Raw genomic sequence first — 20,976 nt, 5'->3', positions numbered from 1 at the left:
AGGTGTGTGAATGTAATTACTGTGCAATTAATTACCCTGGGTTGCCAGTCAGTATGCAACACACAGCTCCCTGCATCCCACCTGAGTTCAATTTAGCAGAGCAACTGCAGGATTTAAAAGTACTATGCAGTAGGAACTCAATTTAAAAAGAGGAAAAAAAAGAAGAAAAAAAAAGAAAAGAAAAGAAAACCAGGTAGCTCCAGAGCCAGCTTACCAGCTTTGCATCATGCCTAAAAAAAAAAAAAGCACCTACCAGCATCAGCTAAAGGGTGTTGCAGGACTGTGGGAGAAGGAGGAGAGAATTGCATGTATATTTCTGAAAACTGAGCTTAGAAATCATCTGATGTATGAATTCTGAGTGAGTGAAAGAGCAAAAGCTGACCACTCACCGCAGTGGACCTGCAAATCCCTTCAACTGGCAGCACAACAAGAACCTGGGAGCTGCGTGGGCTCCCTCCTTTCTGTGTGGAGTCAGATTAAATTGCTGGATTAAGCACTCCCAGAGCCCAGCATCTGGATCTTTGTGACAGCTGTGCCCAGGAAAGAAATCAAGCGTCAGTGCCATAACTGCGTCAACTGGTGTGTCATGGGTCAAGGCATTACAGTTGGAAAAGGTCCGTTAGGTCATTCGTTTCTGTTTCCTAGCCAGCACGGGATTCGACTGAGTAAAGGGTTTGCTACTGCTCTAAACATGGCATTTTAAGAGACCTGAGTAATACAATCCTCCTTCTCTTGGGAAGTTATCCATCTTTATAACTTGCTGCCAGGAAGTATCTACCTGAACATTCCGCTGTTTTTAATATGATCCCATTAATGACTTTTCTTGCCTTTCTTTTTTATCAAAGCCTCTCCTTTCACTGACCTGTCCTTCCCTCCCTCCGTACAGGTACAGTACCCTGTAGCCTGCCTAGTTCCTGCTGGGCTGGGCTGGCTTTTGAGGGGAGGATACCCCACACCAGGGCTGTCAGCCTTGAGGGCCCCCAAAAGCCTGAGTTCATGTTCTGCCAAAAAACCTCATCTGATGCCCTTAATCATCTGCACTGAAAGGCCACACACACTCAAATTGTGAGATATTTCCATCAAGACAAATATTTTCAGACTTTTAATTTTTTATCTGATATGTCTCAATTTTGAGTTATTTTCTGTTTTACATCCATTCTCTTCAATGGATTCTACATTGCAGCCACATGCTCTGGGAGATCTGTTTTGTTATTTTTCTTCACCATTCTCTCGTTCTTGTTGACAAACCTGTGTTGCTGCTGTCAGCAATGCTCCATCTGGACAACGTGCCTGTCAGAGGGAGCAGAGGGCTGGGAGGTCTCTGCCTGCATCAAGCTGGGGTTCCCTTGTGGGGAACCCTGTGCCAGTGTCACTACATCTTTGGTACTCACCAAGTCCAGGCTACTTTGTTGTCTTTGTTGATGTCCCTCATTTGCCTCCAGGCAAGGGGACTCCTAAACATCAGTACTTTGCTGGCCCTTTTCTTTTCACCTTAGATAATTGGTGGGTAATGAAGTTCAGCATCACTGGAGCTATTGCAGTGCCTGGCACCTTAAAGCGCCACAGCAAGCCATTATCAGCATCGGCCTCGTTTCGATCCAGGTTTCACACATCATTGTTAAGATCAGATTCAGGCTTGTGCAACTAATTTGAGGAGTAAATTTTGCAAAGAGTGTTATGGAACATTTCAGCATAACTTGCTTTTCTTTCCTTCAGCTCATTACTTTTTTCCCATTATTGAGAATGAATGTTGCCATCCAGTGTTTTCCTTTCACATGGTTACTAGGCATTTCTTTTGGTTTCTACTGTAAAGGAAGAAACTGAAATATGAATTAGGTTAGCTTCCAAAAGCTGTCCTCCAGTTTTAGTCTATATGTTCAAATGATACTGATTAAAATCATATGCTGTTGCATCTGAAAGAAATTTCCTCAACTCTGTGACAAGCTGGGCTTTTATCACAAGGGAAGAGAAAGAGTTTCACTTATTTCTATCTGCTTTTTAAAGCGCAGCTCTCTTATTATTACTGACTTGGCTATGACCTCAAAAATGGATTAAAATCAAGGTTCTGTGAACTAATACCCTGAATCAGCAACTGGGATTGCAGAGGAACATGTATTTTCTGAGGAAGTTGTCTCTGAAGTGTTGCAAAAGGAAAAAAGCAACTAAAAATAAAATCTCGCTTTTGATTTTAAAAGGCTATTTTTAAAAAAACTAACTTCTGGGATAAGCATGCTATATTAGGTTAGAGCTTTGAAAGGACTCTCTCTTAGTAGTCAAAGTCTGACCGTATTTGAAATGTACTACTTTAAGATCTCTATCTTTAAAAATCAAAGGAAAAATACTTAAAATAGGACCAAATCAAAAATGAGAGTCCTCCTCTTTTCAGGTCTGATATCTAAGCAGCAAAACTGGTGCAGAAAAACATATTTTGTGTATATTCTCCTACATTTTCTTTATTTTTAAAATCAATCAATCAAATGAATGACAAGCCAGTATCCATAAGCCTATAGCTTTATCCAGTAGAGCTCTTATGACCAGGCCTTTCAGCACAAATATTTCCACTCACCGCAGTGCTAAGCATACGTATAAATACTTAGTTGAATCAGCAACGTAACTAGGAACAGGCATTTAATATGAGTCTGCCATTAGACCACGGAGACTAAAAATAAATAGAATTCATTCTTTGTGTCTCTGAACAGAACAGGAATCTAAAGGAGAGCATGTCCCAGACCTGTAGTATTCTCAACCGCTTAATTTCAGTATTCTTACATCTTGTACAGCTGAGAATAAACTCAGAGACGTAAGGTGTGACTGGGCATGGCTAACACGTGGTGCTGCAGGATGACCCTGCTCTTGTCATGCAGCACCTCCCATGCATCTTTTTGGAGCTCCCAATTGTGTTTTTAGGACTGGCCAAAATGAGAAATGTGTCAGGAAAAAAGGAGGAAAATCAAGCCTTCATTTCCTCCCTCCTGAAGGTCCTACTGGTGTTTCTCCACCTTTCCTCCCATTGCCCTCCCTTGGCACAAGGAAAGGTTTTGCAATGTCTGTGTCGTTTGAGTCTTGTCCTGCAGGACTTGCTGTGTTGTACTGAGCAGCCTGGGGCTGTTTGCAGGGCTGCACCCTGAATCATTCTCCTGCTGCAGATCAGTCTTTGGGAATCAGCAAAGATACCTCTTCTATAGTAGATAACTTGCTGATGAATGCATCTAACACATCCTCCTCCTGCACCTGTGAGTGACTATGGAGGAGGAGGAGGATTTCTCCCTCCTCATGAGCAGCCACAGGTGACTCAGTGGGGGCAAGGGTGGAGGAGCGTTGATCTCTGCAACCACCAGCACAGGCTTCTCAGTGAAGACAAGGAGCACCTGGTGTTACTTTTAAAGAGTGAGATGGCTTAGTTGGCCTTTTTGCAGACTACCTAAGCTGGGCACAGAAAGGCGGCTGCTGAATAAGGAGAGTAGCTGACAATGCCTCTGGCTACTGCTTCCTGGAGCAGATACCACACTGGTGCCTAGGACAGCTCCTGCATGATGTGCCTTGTTAGCATAAGGCCATAGTCCTTAGGATAGTGTGTGTGTGTCTGTCTGTCTGCCAAGGCCTGTGTACCCAGTTTGCCTCTGCCATAGCAAAGCATCTGTGGTCTGATGCCCTTCGAGGAACTGTTCTGGTGTGTGAGTGCCTCTTTGTACGTGTGATTGCATTTACTGTCCCCAAGTTGTCTATTGTCAGTTCTGCTTACAAGGGACTCCATTGCTGCATTTCAGCCCAATCAAAGATACCAGTGAAGAAGAAAAAGAGACTCCTCTGCTTCAGGATACTCCCCTGCAAAACTGCCTCCCGCTGCCAGGGATCAGCATCCTTGATAAACTCATCAAGACCTGTCCTGTCTGGCTTCAGCTGAACATGAACCAGGAAAGGGCTGGGGCGATACTTGGCAAAGAAACAGAAGGGGTAAGTCCAAAGTGGTTTTGGTTCAGACAACCGCATTTCCTGTCCTTGGTGGAGCTAGTTAGGAAAGCAGCTTTTATTTTTTTCCATGTGGAAGCAAAAATATTTAGCAGAATGTGCTGTTTCCATTCCCTTTTGATGCTTTAGCCACTCACAAGAGTGCCAGACAGATATAATGGCTTTAGGGTTGCAGGAAATCTTGCATCTGGTTTTATTTATTAGTATGTTGACTATCCTAATTTGGAGCAATTAAAAAAAAAATCCCCAAAGAAAAGACTTTTAAAGTCTGGGAGCTGCTGGGAGTAATTTTTATTGTAGTATCTGCTCCACGTAAGCTGAGTGTTTAAAAAATGATAGGTTTGTGCAAATCTGAGAGCTTGCTTAAGTAAAACAGCTCTGTAGGAAAAGGAACTCCTCATTCCCAGGTCTTGGAGTAGAGGCATGGCAGGGAATGGGTTGGATATGGGGAGGGCAGGTGCAAATGACCTGAGCTGATGCCAGAGCACGAGGAGAATTCAGTCACTTCTGCTCTGAGGAGGTTTGGGCCTGTCCCTTGGCTGAGCCAGTCTGTCCCTGGGCTAAAATCTGGCACAGCCAAGTGACAGCCTTCAGCGGGACTCCCCAGACCAACCTGGACTGCGCAGTGCGTCTCACCCTGATCCAGACTTCTGAAATCAGCTGGACAAATTATTCTTTTTCTGCACTGACCATAAAGGGAGACCTGAGTGACTGATACAGCCACGCGTGGCCCTGAGTCTCCTCTGTCAGGAGGCCTGTTCCCCACCCCTGAGCAGCTTTGTGGGAAATGTTGCCTGTGGCCCTCCTGCTCACACAGTCCTCAGCTGCAGCTCAAGGCAGGCGGCAGAAGAGCTGGCACTCAGATGTGTCCCATGACAAGGGCAGACTCTCCCTGCCCGCTCTGAGCCCACCTGAAGCGGAGTCAGCACCACAACTTTTCTGCCACTGGAGAAAATGGAAGACACTGGTTTGCATACTGGTCTTGACCTGGGCAGTAGGTTTAGGTACTGCCCAGGAAACCCACCTCCCATCTGAGCAGCCATGGCAACCAGTTGTGCCTATCAAGAAAACAGAAGTGATTCATCTCCAGGTTTCACTTCTCACATTGCTTAAATTTAATTTCAGATGAGGTACTTAACTGATGCAATGTGAGATGGTGCTCTCTGAGGTCCAAGGCTGCGGTAATCTTTTGAGGTGGGTTAGAGGGACTGTGCTGTCACATGCGTGGTAGGGCCTGGGGAAAGGAGGACCTCTATTGCCTTTTCCTACCTGCAGATACTTTCTGTGATGCAGAAGGTGGAGGCTGCCCTACATTAGAAATAGGTCTGGTTCTGGCGTGCACCTGCTTGCCATGCATTTATTTGGATGTTCTCTGCACTGCTGGTGTATCTGAGCCCATGGGACCTGATGTTTTATGAATGGCAGAGGCCAAGATGACATCACTATGCGAGGCTGTGAAGATGCCTCAAAGCTGTGTGTTTATCAGGGTGCCGCAAAGTGATGTGAGATGCCCTTATTACTGGGCATTATTAAAGGTCCTGGCTTCTAGAGTTTTTTTTAAATTCCTCTATCCAAGAAATTAATGTTTTCTTGATAGATTTCCATTGAATTATAGTTGATTAATCATTTTATTAGCTTACACTTCTTCTTTCTAATATTAATATTCAGACTCCAAAATTAGCCCAGTTTTTAATTTTTATAAAAATACCTTGAATCTCTCCTGCTAAAACCTGCTATCAAAGAACATATAAAGGTGAAGATTACTTTGTCTTTGTTTATGTAGCTTTAAGGTACAAGCTAAAAATACCCTTGACAATGAGCTTTAGTTAGAAACACGTTTGGGAGTTGACACAATTCAAAGAATGATATATTTTTCTTTTTTTTTTTACTTATTACTTTTTCTTTATCTGTTTTTTTCTTTTGTCTTCTGTCTTCTTCTTCTTTATTATTTTATTCCTTTATTCTATTTTTTATGTTCTTTTTTCTTTCCCCTTTCCTCATCTTCTTTTTTTTTTTTTTTTAATTTCACTTGTCTCATTGGTGGCAATCAATGGCTACAGTGGTTTCTCTGGTTCCAGTTAAAGACTAAGGGGACTCTTATCAATGCATATGAATACCTGACAGGAGAGAGTACAGAAGATCATTCTTACTGGTATCCAGTGAAAGGGTAAGGTGTAGTGGGCATAAATTGAAACAGGAAATTCTGTTTAAACACTAAGGAAAGGTTATTTTACTATCAAACATTGGAACAGGTTGCCCAAGAGGTGGTAGAGCCTCCATCCTTGGAGATAATAAAAATTCAACAAGTTACAATCCTGAGTGACTTGCTGTAGTCAATCCATCTTTGATTATGGGAGTTTGACTAGATGATCTCCAGAGTTCCTTCCAACCATGTCTGCTCTGTGATTTTGAGACCAGTCAAAACACTTGAAGTCAGTGCTGCCATCCAGAGAGCTTTTAGACAAGCTGGAGGGACAGGGCTGGCAGGAACTTTTTGAAATTGAACAATGGTAAGGGCAAGAAGCGCTGCCCCTGGGAAGGCAGATACCCGGCAGTGATCTGGGCTGGCACTGCCTGCCTGGCTGGACGTCTCCATGGGAAAGACCCTGCAGGGCTGGTGGGCAGCAAGATGAGCCCAGACCCACTGAGAAGAGGCTGTGGGATAAGGGTTTGTTCAATCAGGATGAGAGACACCCTCAGGGGGACCACACAGCAGCCCCCAGGTTCCTACAAGGGGGTAATGGAGAAGATAGAGCCAACATTTGCTCATCACTGCATGGGGGGAGGACAAGAGGTGACAGGCATACAGTGAAACTGGAGGGGTTCACAATGGATACAGGGAAGCACTTTCTCCCTCTGAAGATGGTAATCAGTGGACAAGTTGTCTGGAGAGGTTGTGCAGTCTCTATCCTTTGAAGTTCTCCAGACCTGTCTGGACAAAGCCCTGAGAAACTTGGTCTGGCCTCATGGTTTCACACAGGGGTTGGATGGGAGCCCTCCTGGGGCCCCTGCCAGCCTGAGTGGTCTTCTGAGACCGTGGCCACCAGAGACACCGTGGCCACCAGAGCCTTTGGCCTTATATTCCACTCATGGACACTTGAATCCTTTCCCTCTCAATGTACAAATGATTCCCTTGCCTTAGACTGAAACTGGGACATGCTAGGGCTCTCTGTGATTTAGGGCACTTATGTGAGAAGCATCACTGACAAATTGTGAGTGCAGCTTTGTACTCTTCAGTTAGTGAAGTAGTTTGTCTTAGGCTTAAGTGGGACATCAGTGATGCACAGAGGTTTTGCTGGTTCCTTCACAGATCTGAATTTCACTTGGATGAAATGTCCCTTTGTTCATTATTTTTGTCATATGAAGTTCAACCAAGTGGAACTAAGCTAAAATAAGATCACTTAAAGGTGGATTGTTCATTGCCAATGACCTAAAATAAAGTTCAGAAGCTCATATAATGTAGCTAAGCTCTTGATTCCTTTCTCCTTTTCAGATATTCTTGGTTAGGAAAGAGGGTAACATGAAAAACATGGTCCTTGCAGTCCGCTTGCCAGCGCAGAACGAGGCTCCTGGTGTGATGGAGTACAACATTAAAGAAGAAAAATCAAGTAAGTTCTTTATGTTTTTTGGTATTGCTCTGATTATTGTACCAAATCCTCTTGTGATCACCAGTATCTATGTAATCTCACTTGCAATGAGCAGGTTCCTCTTGTGACTGGCAACAGATCTTGCTTTCAGCATGTAGTTCAGTTAATATATCCTGCAGGTTCTTTGCCTCATCTCCTCTCTGGTTCTGCACCTTGTGTTACCATTTATAGACTCACAACAGGAAGACAGAGTGCCCCCAGATGAACAGGCCAGTGCTCTGATCAAGCGAGAGGAGTTGCCTTTCACCAGGTGGAAATCCCAAGCAAAGTGCAAGGCACTGATGGACTGAGCCTTGTTAACTTGCTCTCTCTATTTCTGCCACTGAATTTGGGACCCACCAGGCATCTGCTACATCCCCTTTTCATGCACCTCATACAATCATACTGAACAACTGGTTACTTCTAACCTTTTGACTGTTTTCAACACCTTGCTGTTTTAGAGAAGCAGCTGGGTCTCAGGGCTGATGATGCTGGTGCTGTTCCCAACTGGACAGCCAAGTCTGCCATGAGCAAGCAAAAATGAACCCAGTTCATGGTCAGCCACATCTGATGCAGCCCTTGGTATAAATGGATGTGTAAGGCATATGATTTCCACTTTCCAAGAAATATTTGTAAACATTTTAGGATAGTCATAGAAATATGCACTTGAAAGAGTTCATCAAAATAACTCCATACTATTTATTTATACGCACACATCCAAATCATCTATCACTGAGCTCTGACCCAAAGCCAGCTCCCCAGGGTATACGTTTTAGTCAGCTACAGAACTTGTGTTTCCACTGACCAATGTTGCAGCTTATTTCCTCCCACTAGGACAGTTGCTTAAATTATTTTTTTCCTTCTTATACTTTTCTTTTCATACCCCTGCATCATAATCAGACTTTAAAGCCAGAGGGACAAGTGAACCTCTTAACCTGCTCTAATGTTAAACATAGACCACAGGCTGTGGCAGGGTTGCTCCTGCACAGAGCACAGCTGCCTGCCCAGCTGCTGCAGACCCTGCAGAAAGCTTTCTTCTCCTCTGTGTGCACCTTGGAGCATCCAATTGCACGTGTTCAGTCCTCCTGCGTGAGGGCAGGAATAGCAAGCTTTCACCACAGCTTCATGTGCCCAGATTAAGAATACAAGGGCAAGGGTTAGCTGCAGGGTGAGGAAACTTTTTTTCTTTAGCTATTTGATCTAGGACCTAGGTTTTACATGGTGGGGAATTGGTCTTTGTTGATTCAAGTTTTCTCTTGGACAGAAGTTGGAAAATTGAATGCTGCCATCCTAAAAATGTTATTTATAGAAATATTATTTATTGTGTTCTGTGCCATAAAATCTGATTTCTTTGTGGATAGGCAAAGTGAAACATAGTACAAAAATTTCACTATGAGCTAGCCTAGCTAGAAAGACTTTTGTGCCATAATTTTCAAGCTTACTTGCTTGCTATTTCTAATTTATCACTAAGAATGCAAAGGATGTGTTCAAAGACACAGCTTTCTGGTAGGAACAGAATTAAATCAATTTCCATCACTTTCATACAAGTTGTGAATTAAGTGGAGGAGGGTAATTAAAAATTAGCTCTCATTCAAAAGCAGAACTGCCATCAGATGTGTGGCAATCTCTGCAGCCATGAAGCTGGTGCATTCCTGTGGTGGTTATTCATGTTATTTTTATCTTAAGCTCTGTCAGTGATGAGCTGTAGAAAGCTTTTCAGTTCTCCATCCCACACCATTTTGACAGGAACACACTGGGCCCAGAAACGGTCATGCTTTTGCTTCCTTTCTTATTTAGGGTAAGCAGCCTGGCTTTTGAGTTTAGAAGACATAAAATAATTCATGATAGTGAACCCAAAAGACTGTATCTGGTGCAAGGGGAGATGTTAAATCTTCTGTGTCTCAGAATAACCTAATACCTAAGCTTTGACTTACTGTCTCTGTGTTACTCCAGCCGCTTTCTAATTTCTTTTAGGAAATAATATTATATGTTGTCCAAATGCTTTAAAAGAGTTAAGAATAGAATCTGAGCTTCCTTGCTGTGTGTCCTGGTATGTCTGGATTGCCTTAGCTTAATGAAGTGTTCTTCACTCTTCCCTGGTATTCTGTGTTAGTGTCAGGGTAGGAGACCTCTGAGGGCCTCCAGAGGCCTTATTTTGCTGTGGAATGCAAGTTGAGAGTTCACCGTTATACTTCCTGAGAGTGCAAGAGCACCATCGGCCTCATGCCTGAGGACATCTAGTCTTTCACTTCAGAAAGTCCCTCTTCAGTTCTTCTGTGCTTGCTGAAAGGCTTCAGCTTGGCTCTGAACATTGCAAACACGGAGGTGAGTCCTCCTGACAGCTACCTGCTCTTTGAGTCTGCATGAAGTGGAGCAGAGCTGGTGCCCTTCCAGTGCCCTTCAAAGGAGCAGGTGTAATTCCCGTGCTGTTCAAGAATCCCCCTTCTCAGCAGCGCTGGGGTCAAGCAGCTTTGATTTTGCTGGCCTACTCCTGGTATTTCCTTTCTGAGCTGACATGTAAGTAGTGATCTATGTAATGTTCCCCACAGAGAGCTGTTTGTCCTGTTCTGAGACCTTCCTAAAGGGTTTGAAGAAGTGGGAGCAAGTTCTTCTCCCCGTTACCTCGGTTCAGCTTGTCAGACTTCACAGACTTGATGCATTCCCATGTAAACCAAAAGCTGAATTTGCCTTGACCTATATGGTTCATATTTTACAGAGATCTTCTCTTCCAGTTAAAATTCAAGTTGCAACCCATTCCATCTTACTGTCTTAGAGTACCTTGCCAGCTGCTTCTTGTCCTTCTCATGAGGACTCAGTAAAATTTCAGCTTCACTAGTGACACAAAGAAGGATGCACTATCCTTAGAGGTGACATGATGGCTCTGTGCCATCTCTACGGTGATGTCCATCTCTTACTTTTACCATACACAGCTTTAAACAGCAAGTTTTAGTGCTCAACTGGTTCTAAAAGAACATTCTCATCTCATTCTACTTTTCGGATAGTATCTGAAGAGGTTTTCCCCGATGCAATAATGACAGTACAGAGGTAGGGCTGCCCAGTCCTGAGATCCATATATAGATGACCATTCAATGAAGTATAAAATAAGTGGAAGCTTCCTAGCATTGCACTGCCAAATAATGGTGAATCAATTTTTTTCTCTTTCTTTTCCCTGTATCAGATCTGCTTTGTTGATGTTTGATGAGATATTTAAGGAAGTATAATTTTCTGAGGGGAGGACCAGATTTTACTGTGATATTTGTTTTTTTTAAATGGAAATCCCTGAAGAACCCACTAGGTAAGAGGATCAAGAAATTAAACCTCTTTCCTTTTTTTTTTGTGGGGAATTTTCACCTATTCTGTGAAGTAGCCCATAGAGTTATAAAACAGGTGAATGAAGACACTGGATTTAAAGAATTTTCTTCTGGTCCTTCATCTTTGCTTGTAATTCCTTCAGAGACAGGAAGACTAAAGCCTGGTCACAGCAGCAGTCATGGTGGAGACCCAACAGCAGATACCAAATGGTTCATCAGAAAGTTGAGAAACCCAGCAACTTTCGAAGGCTTAGATCTCTCTGGTTTTGCTTCTCAGCCTGAAGGATCCATTACATCTTACTCACAACACTGGAAATCTCCCAGAGAGAAGGCTTTTTAAAAGATTTTTCCATTTAGAGCTGTTGGGAGAGACTCCTCAAGCTCTGCTAAAATCTCAACTACTTTGTGTGCTTTCAGTTCTGAGAGTTGCCCCTTCCTTCAGCTTCATCCCAAAACGAAGACCTAGCCTCACACACCTCAAGAACTGAGCTGACTCCTACCCTTGGCTCTTCTCAGCAAACTGGTTGTAACCTCAGGTCCTGATTCTCCTTCCCGTCTGTGTGTATACAATCAGAAATCACTTCACTGACATCATTGACATTGCAGCAGTATTAATAAGAAAAGAATTAGATGTTTAAAGTAAATGTGCATATTTGAAGTAACATGTACTGAGAACTTGGAAGAAGCATCTGAGTGTGATAGACCACTTGGTACAGGTAGTGACAGTAGCTTTTACTTTCACAAAGAGTTATGAAGACACGTGCAACAGAGGTAAAATCCTTTAATAGCAGAATGCTATAGCACTGTATACTGAGTGTAATCCTTCCTTTTTTTCTGGGTAATCTTGTAAATTATAGCTGACAATAATTTGATTTCATGAAACACATGAGTTGACTGTATCCTTCTCAACAGTTTTGCACGTATGCTTTGGTGTAGAATATGTAGTATTCTCTTCCAAACTTTTCTGTACCGAAAAAAGAGGATGTGATTCCTTTCCAGTTATGCAAAATGACACTAACCAGAAGTATCTGCAATTGCACAGAATAGAGAAGAACTTATTATTCATACTGTTTGAAATTTTTATGGAAATAACTCTGGAATTTATTTGCCAAGTCACTGCTGAACTTCTTGGGTCTTGAAATAACTTTAACACAGTCAAATAGCCAAAATAAATGATTTCCAAATAATACAGAAATGTCCAGATCACAATTAATACTACCTTTGAAAGATGAGACATGGTGCCATTGGACAAGGTAGATTATATTCAATTTCTAGTTTATGGACAGCAGCTATACTTCAGGTGATATGGTATGGGCTTGTGGTAAGGGCCCACAATATACCTTGACAGAAAAGATACAGGCAATTACTGCACTCAAAAGCAGTTTAAGAGCAATCACTGGGTATTGCTGCAAAGCTGCAAGTCTGGTAGTGAAAACGATGTTGATAAAGAAATCCAATATCCTGCCCTGGTCACCTTATTTGGCCTTTCTTAAAGTTAAACGAGCTCAGGAGGTACAGGATGGAGCCTGATACGAAATGCTTGAGACATGAGAGATTTCGAAGACCACAGGGCAGCAGTTTACCTGCCTGGTTAATCCTCTAACCGTTTTTACCAAAGGAAATCAGTTTGGCATGAAATGTATTCCTTTGCACACTGGATTTTAGTAAGGGTGAAATCAATTGGAAAAGAGAAGAAATTATTTAAAGGCTAAGATTTCACAATCCACTTTCTTATCTTTATAATCCCAAACAGGTACAGTCTAATGCTGTGAGAGCAAGCATAACTCTCAAAGGTGGCTTTGGCCATCAGTACCGAGTTACTTCAGCCACTTTTACACTTCCATTTCTCCTTCTCAAGCACATATGGGGGAAAAAAAGGTTTTTTATTATAGACTAATGCCATTTGCACAGGATAAAAAGGGCATGTGCAGTCATTCTGACTGTTCTGTAGCAATAACAGTAATTAAGCAACAGTAATCAGAAAGCAGCATATTTACAGAGGGACGTTAGAGTAACATGGGGATGGACTTCTCTCATCTTTGCAGGCTTAGCTCTAAATAGAGCTGCTGAAAGTCCTGGTCTTCACAGCCCAGCCAGCCTGATGGGAGAGCTCTGAGCAGGCCTGGCATAACGGCAGAGCTGAAATGCAAGGGATACAAATTCCTGCCTGGGTCAGTAGGTCCGAGCGCTGTGTGAGGGCGCTCACTGAGTGAACACAAGGCGAGGAAGAGGAGCAGGGTAACTTTTTTTTTTTTTTTTTAATACATATTTCTGAGGCTGGACTAAAAAATTCAGAGACAAAAGTCCTCATCCCTAACATGGCACAGGATGGTCAGGTGGTATTTTCCCACATGGTCTGCATGGAAGTAGCGCATGAATGTGGTCATGGGAAAGAAAGGGAGGACAGCTCAGTTACTGCAGCCTATTCACAGTTTAGCTCCTTTAATGCGAGTGGCCAGATGATCTTTGTGGTATGAATATTTTGTGTAAGTGTTGGCAGCTCTTGCAATAGCTTCCTTAGTTTTGCAAGTCTTTTTGCTAACACCCTGCCTGCTGGAATCAGAAAGTAGAGAAGATAGATTTTTTTTATTTTTTTATTTTCCCAAACCAGAAATAACCCTTAAAATTGCAGAGAAAAACCTAAAGATGTAGCTTTAAATTTTCTTAAAGACTCAGAAAATAAAAGATATAGGAAAACATCCTATAGGAAGACAATCTCCCATTTTAGGAATTACTTTTAATTGCATTTACTTTGCCTCTCTTGTGAAATGGAATAGAGATGGAAAAGGTGTTACCGACTAAGGTCAGAAACATGGGATCTTTCACTTAGTGAAAGTGCTAGCTAAAGTGAATGAACTGAGGTATGCACTGGTGTTCCAGATTTATAAGATTAAGCCATTTATTTGGGTAGCTCTTGCAGATTTTCACAGGAGGTTTTCAAGACGACAGTTTTCAGGAGGGATGTCTCAGAAGAGCAGCAAGTGAAGTTCCCATTTGCTAAGACTCAGGTTCTGGGAGAAATACGGCTAAGATTTACAGAAGGATAGTGGTGAAAAAATAAATAAAATATAAATATTTCCTGGGTTATCATCTCACCTGTGATCTCCCCGAAAGCCATAACCTTCCTTTCTTTGGCAATTACCTTGTGTATGGGGGAAAGGAGAGAATGTGCTCAGTCTATTTAATCAGTGCAGAATTCCACTTGAATTAACTCAAATGAGGTATCTTAACATGCTTGAAAAGGCCCAGTAATGCTCCATAGATGCAATTATATGCCTCTGGGTGTATTGTAGAGTTGATCGTGCTGCAGGCTGAGATAGAATTCATAATGTGAAATTAATAGCACTAAAAGTATCCTGGACAGGAGCTCCTTTTGCACAGGTGCTGAAGGGACTTTTCAGTTGGAGTAGGACAATCCAAGGAGTACATGTATGTTCCATCCTTCTCAGGTCAAACCTCTCAAGACAACCTCTGGCTCATGAGAGGGCAAGCAGAAGGGCCCATCAGAAAGTATATTCACTTACTTCTGTTATCGCTATAATGGTACCATTTTTAAGTGGTCACTTTAACCACAATGGTTGGCCTCTTTGAGTGGAAACCCTGCAGCTTTCAACAGTGGAAAGAAGAATTCTCCATACTGTAAACTAAGATATGAAAAGCAGGGTAGGACTATTTATAGCTCTGATTTTCTCTGAATAGATGAGAGGCTAAACCTGACATTACAGAGTGCAAAGATCAAGTTATTTATATTTTTTATATATACCCCATGCTGCTATTCAGCCATAAAGCAGACAAAGAGGGGACTGCCATGGCAACCACCTGTTAAACCGTCCTAGAGACTTATCTACCAGCCAGCAAGGTCATTAAGCATCTTCTGCTTCAGGTTTACTATATAACACCAGTAGTTGCATAACTTGTAGTTAGGGTACTGCAGCCTCATGAACCCAAGTAAAGTAGATAGAAAAGGCTATGGGCATTGTCTCTAGGAGAGGCAGGAGACAGCTTTTAGGTGGGCTCAAGCTGTAACTTTGTGCTGACACTGCTGTTGCACACTGTCACGAGGAGTGCTCACTCCATCCCTCATCCACTGGCCACGTGTGTCCATGCCCGCGTGCCATTCTGCTCCCTGTCCCTCCCTCATGCAGGTTATGGCTAGGAAGGAGAAGCCAAAAGGGGGCTGCCCATGAGGCAGGAGCCTAGCAGAGGTGCCCCATTGTGCAAAGAGAGGAGGCTGCAGGCAGGGGGTAAGGACGGTCCGGAAGGGTGGGAGGTCTGTGCAAAACCACAGCCATATTGCCCCGTGGCAGGCATCCTCCTTAAGGCAGAAGATCTCTGGCAGCTGGCACAGGAGCTGCCCCTTCCCCTCCCTGTTGAGCTGAATTCAGCTGAATTTTCCTAGAGAAGTAGGTGTCCTTGCACTTATTTCATAGACTGAGAGCTGAGGCTGAAGGGGCTCAGCTGACTGTGCGCTACAGGCCCTGAACAAGTCCGTCTCCCAGTCATCACCGTATTTACCGGGTTGCGCAGAAGTCTTTTGTCTGCTGAGCACTTGACTCTGTTCAGCACCCAGGTACCGATGTTACTGTTCAGACATTTTTTGTATGCTTTCTGTATACCCTGACAGGCAACTCCACTGCCATACTGTGAGGAAAGCCAATTTTTCTGGTTTAATTCAGAGGAATATTTTGATGGCGCATATGATTGAAGTAAAGAAAGAAACTGTTGTCAGCTCTAGGCCTGACTAGCCTGAAAAAAGGCAAAAATGTGCTGGAAAAAATAACAATAGAGTTATCAAAGCCCTTGGCTTCTCTTGCCAAAAATGGCTGATTCCATTGCAATTAAGTAAATCATACAGTTCAGCAGCAGAACTTGTCCAAGTCTACTTTTATCAAGGATTAGCTAGTCAGTGCATACAAGTCAGTGTATTTTTAGCAAGGGAGGCTGGAAAAGCTGAATATGTTGTTAACCTCAAGGTTCAAATTTTAAGCAGTTTAACTGCATATAAGGAGGCCAATGGGCATGCGGACTAGTATCTTATTTTCCTTTAGTAAATGACTTCTGTTCAGTGTGGTAGGCACATTACCGTTAAGGAGAGTAGACTGACAAATGTTATCTTTTAATGTGGTTCCTGTTGCTGCCGATGGTGTGTCTGTGTGACAGCTCTGAAGGTGTAGAGCTACCCTAGTTATCTTCAGATTAGCTCTGCTCAGATAACAATCTGCCTGCATCACCTAGAGCTCAGCATGGGCTAATTTCCCCTGTTCATGCATGTTTCTCATTAGCAAGAGAAGTCTACTGGCACCTGCACAGCTTCTTGGCACGAAAAGTTTACCGTTGAGCAAATTTACCCCATGGTCTGGGGTAACTGGGCAGCTCTGCCCCAACCCTGATCTCCAGCTCAAGGAGTGGCATTTTGCTGTTGCTTTCTGATGGATCTCATCTGCTTCCACAGTCAGTGCAAGGCCAAAGGCCACCCCTGCGTGGGCTGTTCTAAGGGCACAGGAGACATGATGATTGTCTGGTGTATGGTCTGTGGTTTGATTGGAGATACAGAGTGAATGATTTCTAGTCCCCTAAGAATGTCTAACCTAGGTGTCTTCCCAAGGTCTGGGAATTTGCCAAGGATAAGTTCTCCATTATTCCCATCATTATTAATCCTGAAAACTGAGTTAGTGTCAAGGAGTTCCCACTTAGGAGACTATTCTGAAGTAGAAGCTCAGAATCTTGATTTGGCAATGACAGCAATTGAGGACTTGTGGGATATTGTAAAATATAATATAAGGATACCTTTCTATAATCTGTTGTGCAAGTTCATCATTCCTCTTCTAAATGCAGACATGCACAAAAAAAACCCCAGAAAGTCTCACGAAGTCCTGCTCATTTGAGCTGAGTTCCACATTGCTTTGACACACTGCTTATTTGAAAACATAAAACCCTTTTAAAATACGAGACACTTGTGCCGCTGCTTTTTCAAGATGTAACAGTGCCAACTTTCTGTGTGGTTTACAAGTTGTTTTGGAAACATTCTGGTTGTTTATAGCCAGTGGGTTTTTTTTGGTTTTTTGTTTTGTTTTACGAGTTGCCTCCCCTCTCTCCATGCAAATATTTTCATTTTTACTTTAGGTTATAAACTGATAGGATTGTAGGGAAACCTGTTGGAAAGAACCTCTCAAGAGTCTTGTTAGCTTTGTTGATCCTCACTTTGGCTTTTTTTTTTCATGAGCAACAAGGTTTGTGAAGGGTCTGGAGCACAAGGCCTGTGAGGACTTCTGAAGGAACTGGGGTTGTTTAGCCTGGAGAAAAGGAAGCTGAGGGGAGACCTTACCGCTCTCTGCAACTACCTAAAAGGAGATTGGAGAGAGAAGGAGTCAGCCTTTTTCCCGTTGTAGCAAGCGATAAGACTAAAGGAAATGACTGCACGTTGAGCCAGGGGAGGTTTAGGCTGGATATTAGGAAGAAGTTCTTCACTGAAAGGGTCACAGGGCATTGGGACAGGCTGCCCAGGGCAGCGGTGGATTCACCATCCCTGGAGGTACTTAAACAATGTGTTGATCTGATGCTTAGGGACGTGGTTTGGTGGTGACCTGACAGTGCTGGGTTAATGGTTGGACTCAAGGATCTTAATGGTCTCTTCCAGTCAAAGAGATTCTGTGATTTTTCACTCCTAAGAGGCACAATGAAAAAATCTGTGTGTAATCAGAGCTAGAGACTATGTGTGCTGTTCTAGGATAGCATTATCCTACACTGCACAGTACCTTAAGCATAACCCACAAAGCTTACGCATTTTAAAACAGCTACTCTAAATCAGTACCCATGACACCAATGCCCTTGTCTCAGTGACCAAACTGGAACAAATTGTAATTTTTGCCCTTGGCCAGTGTTTGCTATCTGAAGGTCTTAAAGAGCTTAACAAACAAAAGTTTAGACTTGTAAATGAGTTCAGTAAGATACTGCTATCCCACTCAGAAAAGAAGGAATTGGAAGAACTTCTCCAACCAGGTTGGCAACTAGGTGGGATTGCACCTCTCAGAGGCAGAAATATTTTTTTTTCCCTTTTATGGTCTACTGTATTTGACCTCTGCCATTTCAGAGTGGGGTAGTCCTTTTCATCATTCTGTTTTGGAAAGTGTAGTCTTTATTCCTGGAAGTCACCCATGCAGAATGTGGTTCTGGATACCAGATTACTTCCCTTAAAATGCTCAGAAAAATTCCCTTTTCTACATGATTAGTCTCAAATCTCTGGTACTTCATGATGTATCTCAGAGCCAGAGAAATAAACTTTTCTCCAAAAGAAATGGAAAAAAAGTGTTTCTTAATAACATACATCTCTGTCATAATGTGTATTTCTCATATAAGGATTGGTTCTCAAGATTATCTATAGCACTTGGAAATTGTTGATAAGAACTAACCTGCAAGAATTTCAGATCATAGCGTTGCTTCCTGTTACATGAGGCACAGGGGAGACCCTTTATATAAAGCTTCCTTTACTTCACAAAATAAAAAGCTTCAATGCCAGCCTGAGAAGAGTGCAAAACACTGTGTTTTGCATCTTTACCAGCATTAATTTTATTCTGCACAATACAGTTACATTTTGTGAAAAACACAGTTTAAGAATAGATTTCTCTTACTCTCTAGACTAAAGCTCATTAACAGTTAATCACTTTTGTAATTTATTAGTTTAAATTTCTCAGGAACTACGGCCAGAAGTGGTTTTCTTTTTTCTCATAGCGAGAAAGACTGAACTCTGAAAGAAGCCATAAAATTGAAATCCTGTGAGAAAGCATGAGTTGGATACACAACAGAAGACTCTAGCAGATGTACAAACCAGGGAAATTTCTGCCCTACCTTGATGAGAGGTAAACGACTAACAGTTTAATGAAAGAAGCTATAGGAAAGACAAGAAAGACAAAACAGACCTGAGTTGCCCAAGATAGTCTAGAGGCATGCAGTCAAAAAGGAAACTACAGTTTAGACTTCAGATGGAAGAAGCAGAGTCATAAGATTAGAGAATAAATAACAAGGGCTTGAAAAGAGAAAACATAAAAACCGTGACGGTCTTTTACAAGAACACAGCACTTGAAGGCCATACAGTACTGTCCAGAAAATCATCAAAAAGTAGCACAAGAAGCACTGCTAGGGAAGGGTGATAGGACCTTTCAAACAAACAAAGCTGTTGCAAAAAGACACCATAAACACCCTAAGGGCTTCTAACAATATAATCTAATTTTCCTTCTATCCAGCTAAAGCTTTTTCTCTTAATACCACCACCAGCCTAGTGCACGAATAAGGACCAAAAAGAAGAACCGAAGCAATAACCTGAAGGAATTGCAAAATGTCCTCACACCTCTCTGTAAAGTACAACAGGCACAACAAGTGCAGTGTATCGTGACAAACACAACAGCTTCAGCACTGGTGCTACGGCAGTCACCGCAGTCCTCTACTGCAACATCCCACATTCCCTCGGGGCACGAAACTGCTAACCTGGTCCATGCAACAGCTTGGAAAGTCACCATCTGGAAGTAGAAAAGTAGGAAACCTCTGTCTTGGAGTGATCCCATCTTCAGAGTGGTTAAATGGCTGAGGGTAGCAAAAGAGCAGCAAAGCTCCCCAGTGCTGCTTACTGCAAAGGTCAGTGCGAGCAAGGTAACGGCAGCTGGCATCAAAACACAGACTTACATCAAAGGAGGGAAACTCCAGTAAGAGGTATGGTTAGGAGACTGTGAAGTTATAAGCTTAAGCCTTAAAATAGATATAGAAAAGTGGAATCATTCTCATGATGACAAAAGCCACAGTTTGCCAGAATCCGAAAAGATAAGAGCATCTCAAGCACATCCAAGGGGGACTTGTGAGGACGGTTGTGTTCTTAGTAGTCCTCTATCAACACAACTGCTGCAGAATAAGGAATTCATATTTGAATTCAGATGTCTCTGAAGAATTACACAGATGTCAAAACCAGTGAACAGCCTAACAGTGCCGTTAGAGAAGAGGAAGCTGAAGTAATTGGGTCCCGTGAGCCTATGTAAGCAGTAAGGAGACAGAAATTGGGGTGGTTTGTCCATGTGACTGGAACCACAGGACTAGCAACCACAATTATGTGGGGAAAGATCAAAGAGGAAATTAAGGCAGAGTGCCCAGGGACAGTGTGACTCAAAAACATCAGCATCTGGATGAAGTAATGATGGAGAGATCTAAAGAGTAAAGGAAACATGAAGAGATTCTAGTCGCTGCCTAAAGATGACACTCTTCAGGCCATGTTGGTGTAGTAAAGGGAAAGATGAGACAATCATAAATATTTATAGAGGTTCAGAACCCAGCCTTGTCCTGTTCACTTATTGAGTTACATGAAGGACACAAAACAGAGTATGGGCAACCGTGAACCACCAATTCATTTTACAAAATCTTCCATCACTCATTAAAAAACTTCCAATTAATTCTGATATCTTTGTTTCAGACTGCTCAAAATTCCCCCTTGATCTACACATTTCCCCTTTTATTTCCTGAAGGTGACTTTTTTCCCCAAGGGCTTCTAAATATCTGGAAAAGTCAATATGTTTGACTTGCAGAACCCAGCCTATTTTTGCTGTTGCTTTTGATCATATTCTTGGCATCCTGCCACTGTCCTGGTAAGACATAGAGCTTTGCTCTTCAGGTGCTCTGGGTGTAGTTTTATGAGACCAAGAAAGGTGAATTTTGTCTCTGTGGCTTTTAGCAGGATTACAGCAGTCTGGCAGGAAGGTGTCTGCTTGTAGCTTTTGCAAAAGTCATGAGTTCCTATAAATGGCAACATCATGATCCTTCTCTGAGCAGCAGTGAAGAGTCTCCAGTCCTGCACTGCACGTCCACAGCCAGAGAAAAGCACTTCCTCCTCACTGTCTTCTCAGAGCAGGGTGCCTCAAGGGCAGTAATGTCCCCAGCAGTCAGCAGAGCCCTTTCAGGTATACAAACTTGCTACTTCCTGCATTTTTTCCAAGAATCAGAAATATGCAGCAGGACCAGCTTAATTGCCTCCACAAGCAAATGACAACTATTCCCACAGGAGATGTTCCTAAATGGAACCCATCATCTGCCAC

At 42.7% G+C, this 20,976-nt stretch overlaps 1 protein-coding gene across 1 annotated transcript in view; it reads left to right on the top strand.

The window, feature by feature from the left end:
• The first annotated feature begins 3,243 nt into the window (after positions 1–3,243).
• The window catches only part of RIN3 (Ras and Rab interactor 3), a 47,683-nt gene continuing 29,950 nt past the window's right edge, over positions 3,244–20,976 (top strand). Inside the window, exons 1-3 of the mRNA XM_009877201.1 lie at positions 3,244–3,287; positions 3,768–3,954; positions 7,463–7,577. Of these exons, the coding sequence (XP_009875503.1) occupies positions 3,244–3,287; positions 3,768–3,954; positions 7,463–7,577 (346 nt within the window). The remainder of the gene's footprint in view (positions 3,288–3,767; positions 3,955–7,462; positions 7,578–20,976) is intronic.

The sequence above is a fragment of the Apaloderma vittatum genome, unplaced genomic scaffold, assembly GCF_000703405.1.
Source record: "Apaloderma vittatum isolate BGI_N311 unplaced genomic scaffold, ASM70340v1 scaffold11319, whole genome shotgun sequence".
Taxonomy (NCBI): domain Eukaryota; kingdom Metazoa; phylum Chordata; class Aves; order Trogoniformes; family Trogonidae; genus Apaloderma; species Apaloderma vittatum.
This window is presented reverse-complemented; position numbering and strand designations above follow the sequence as displayed.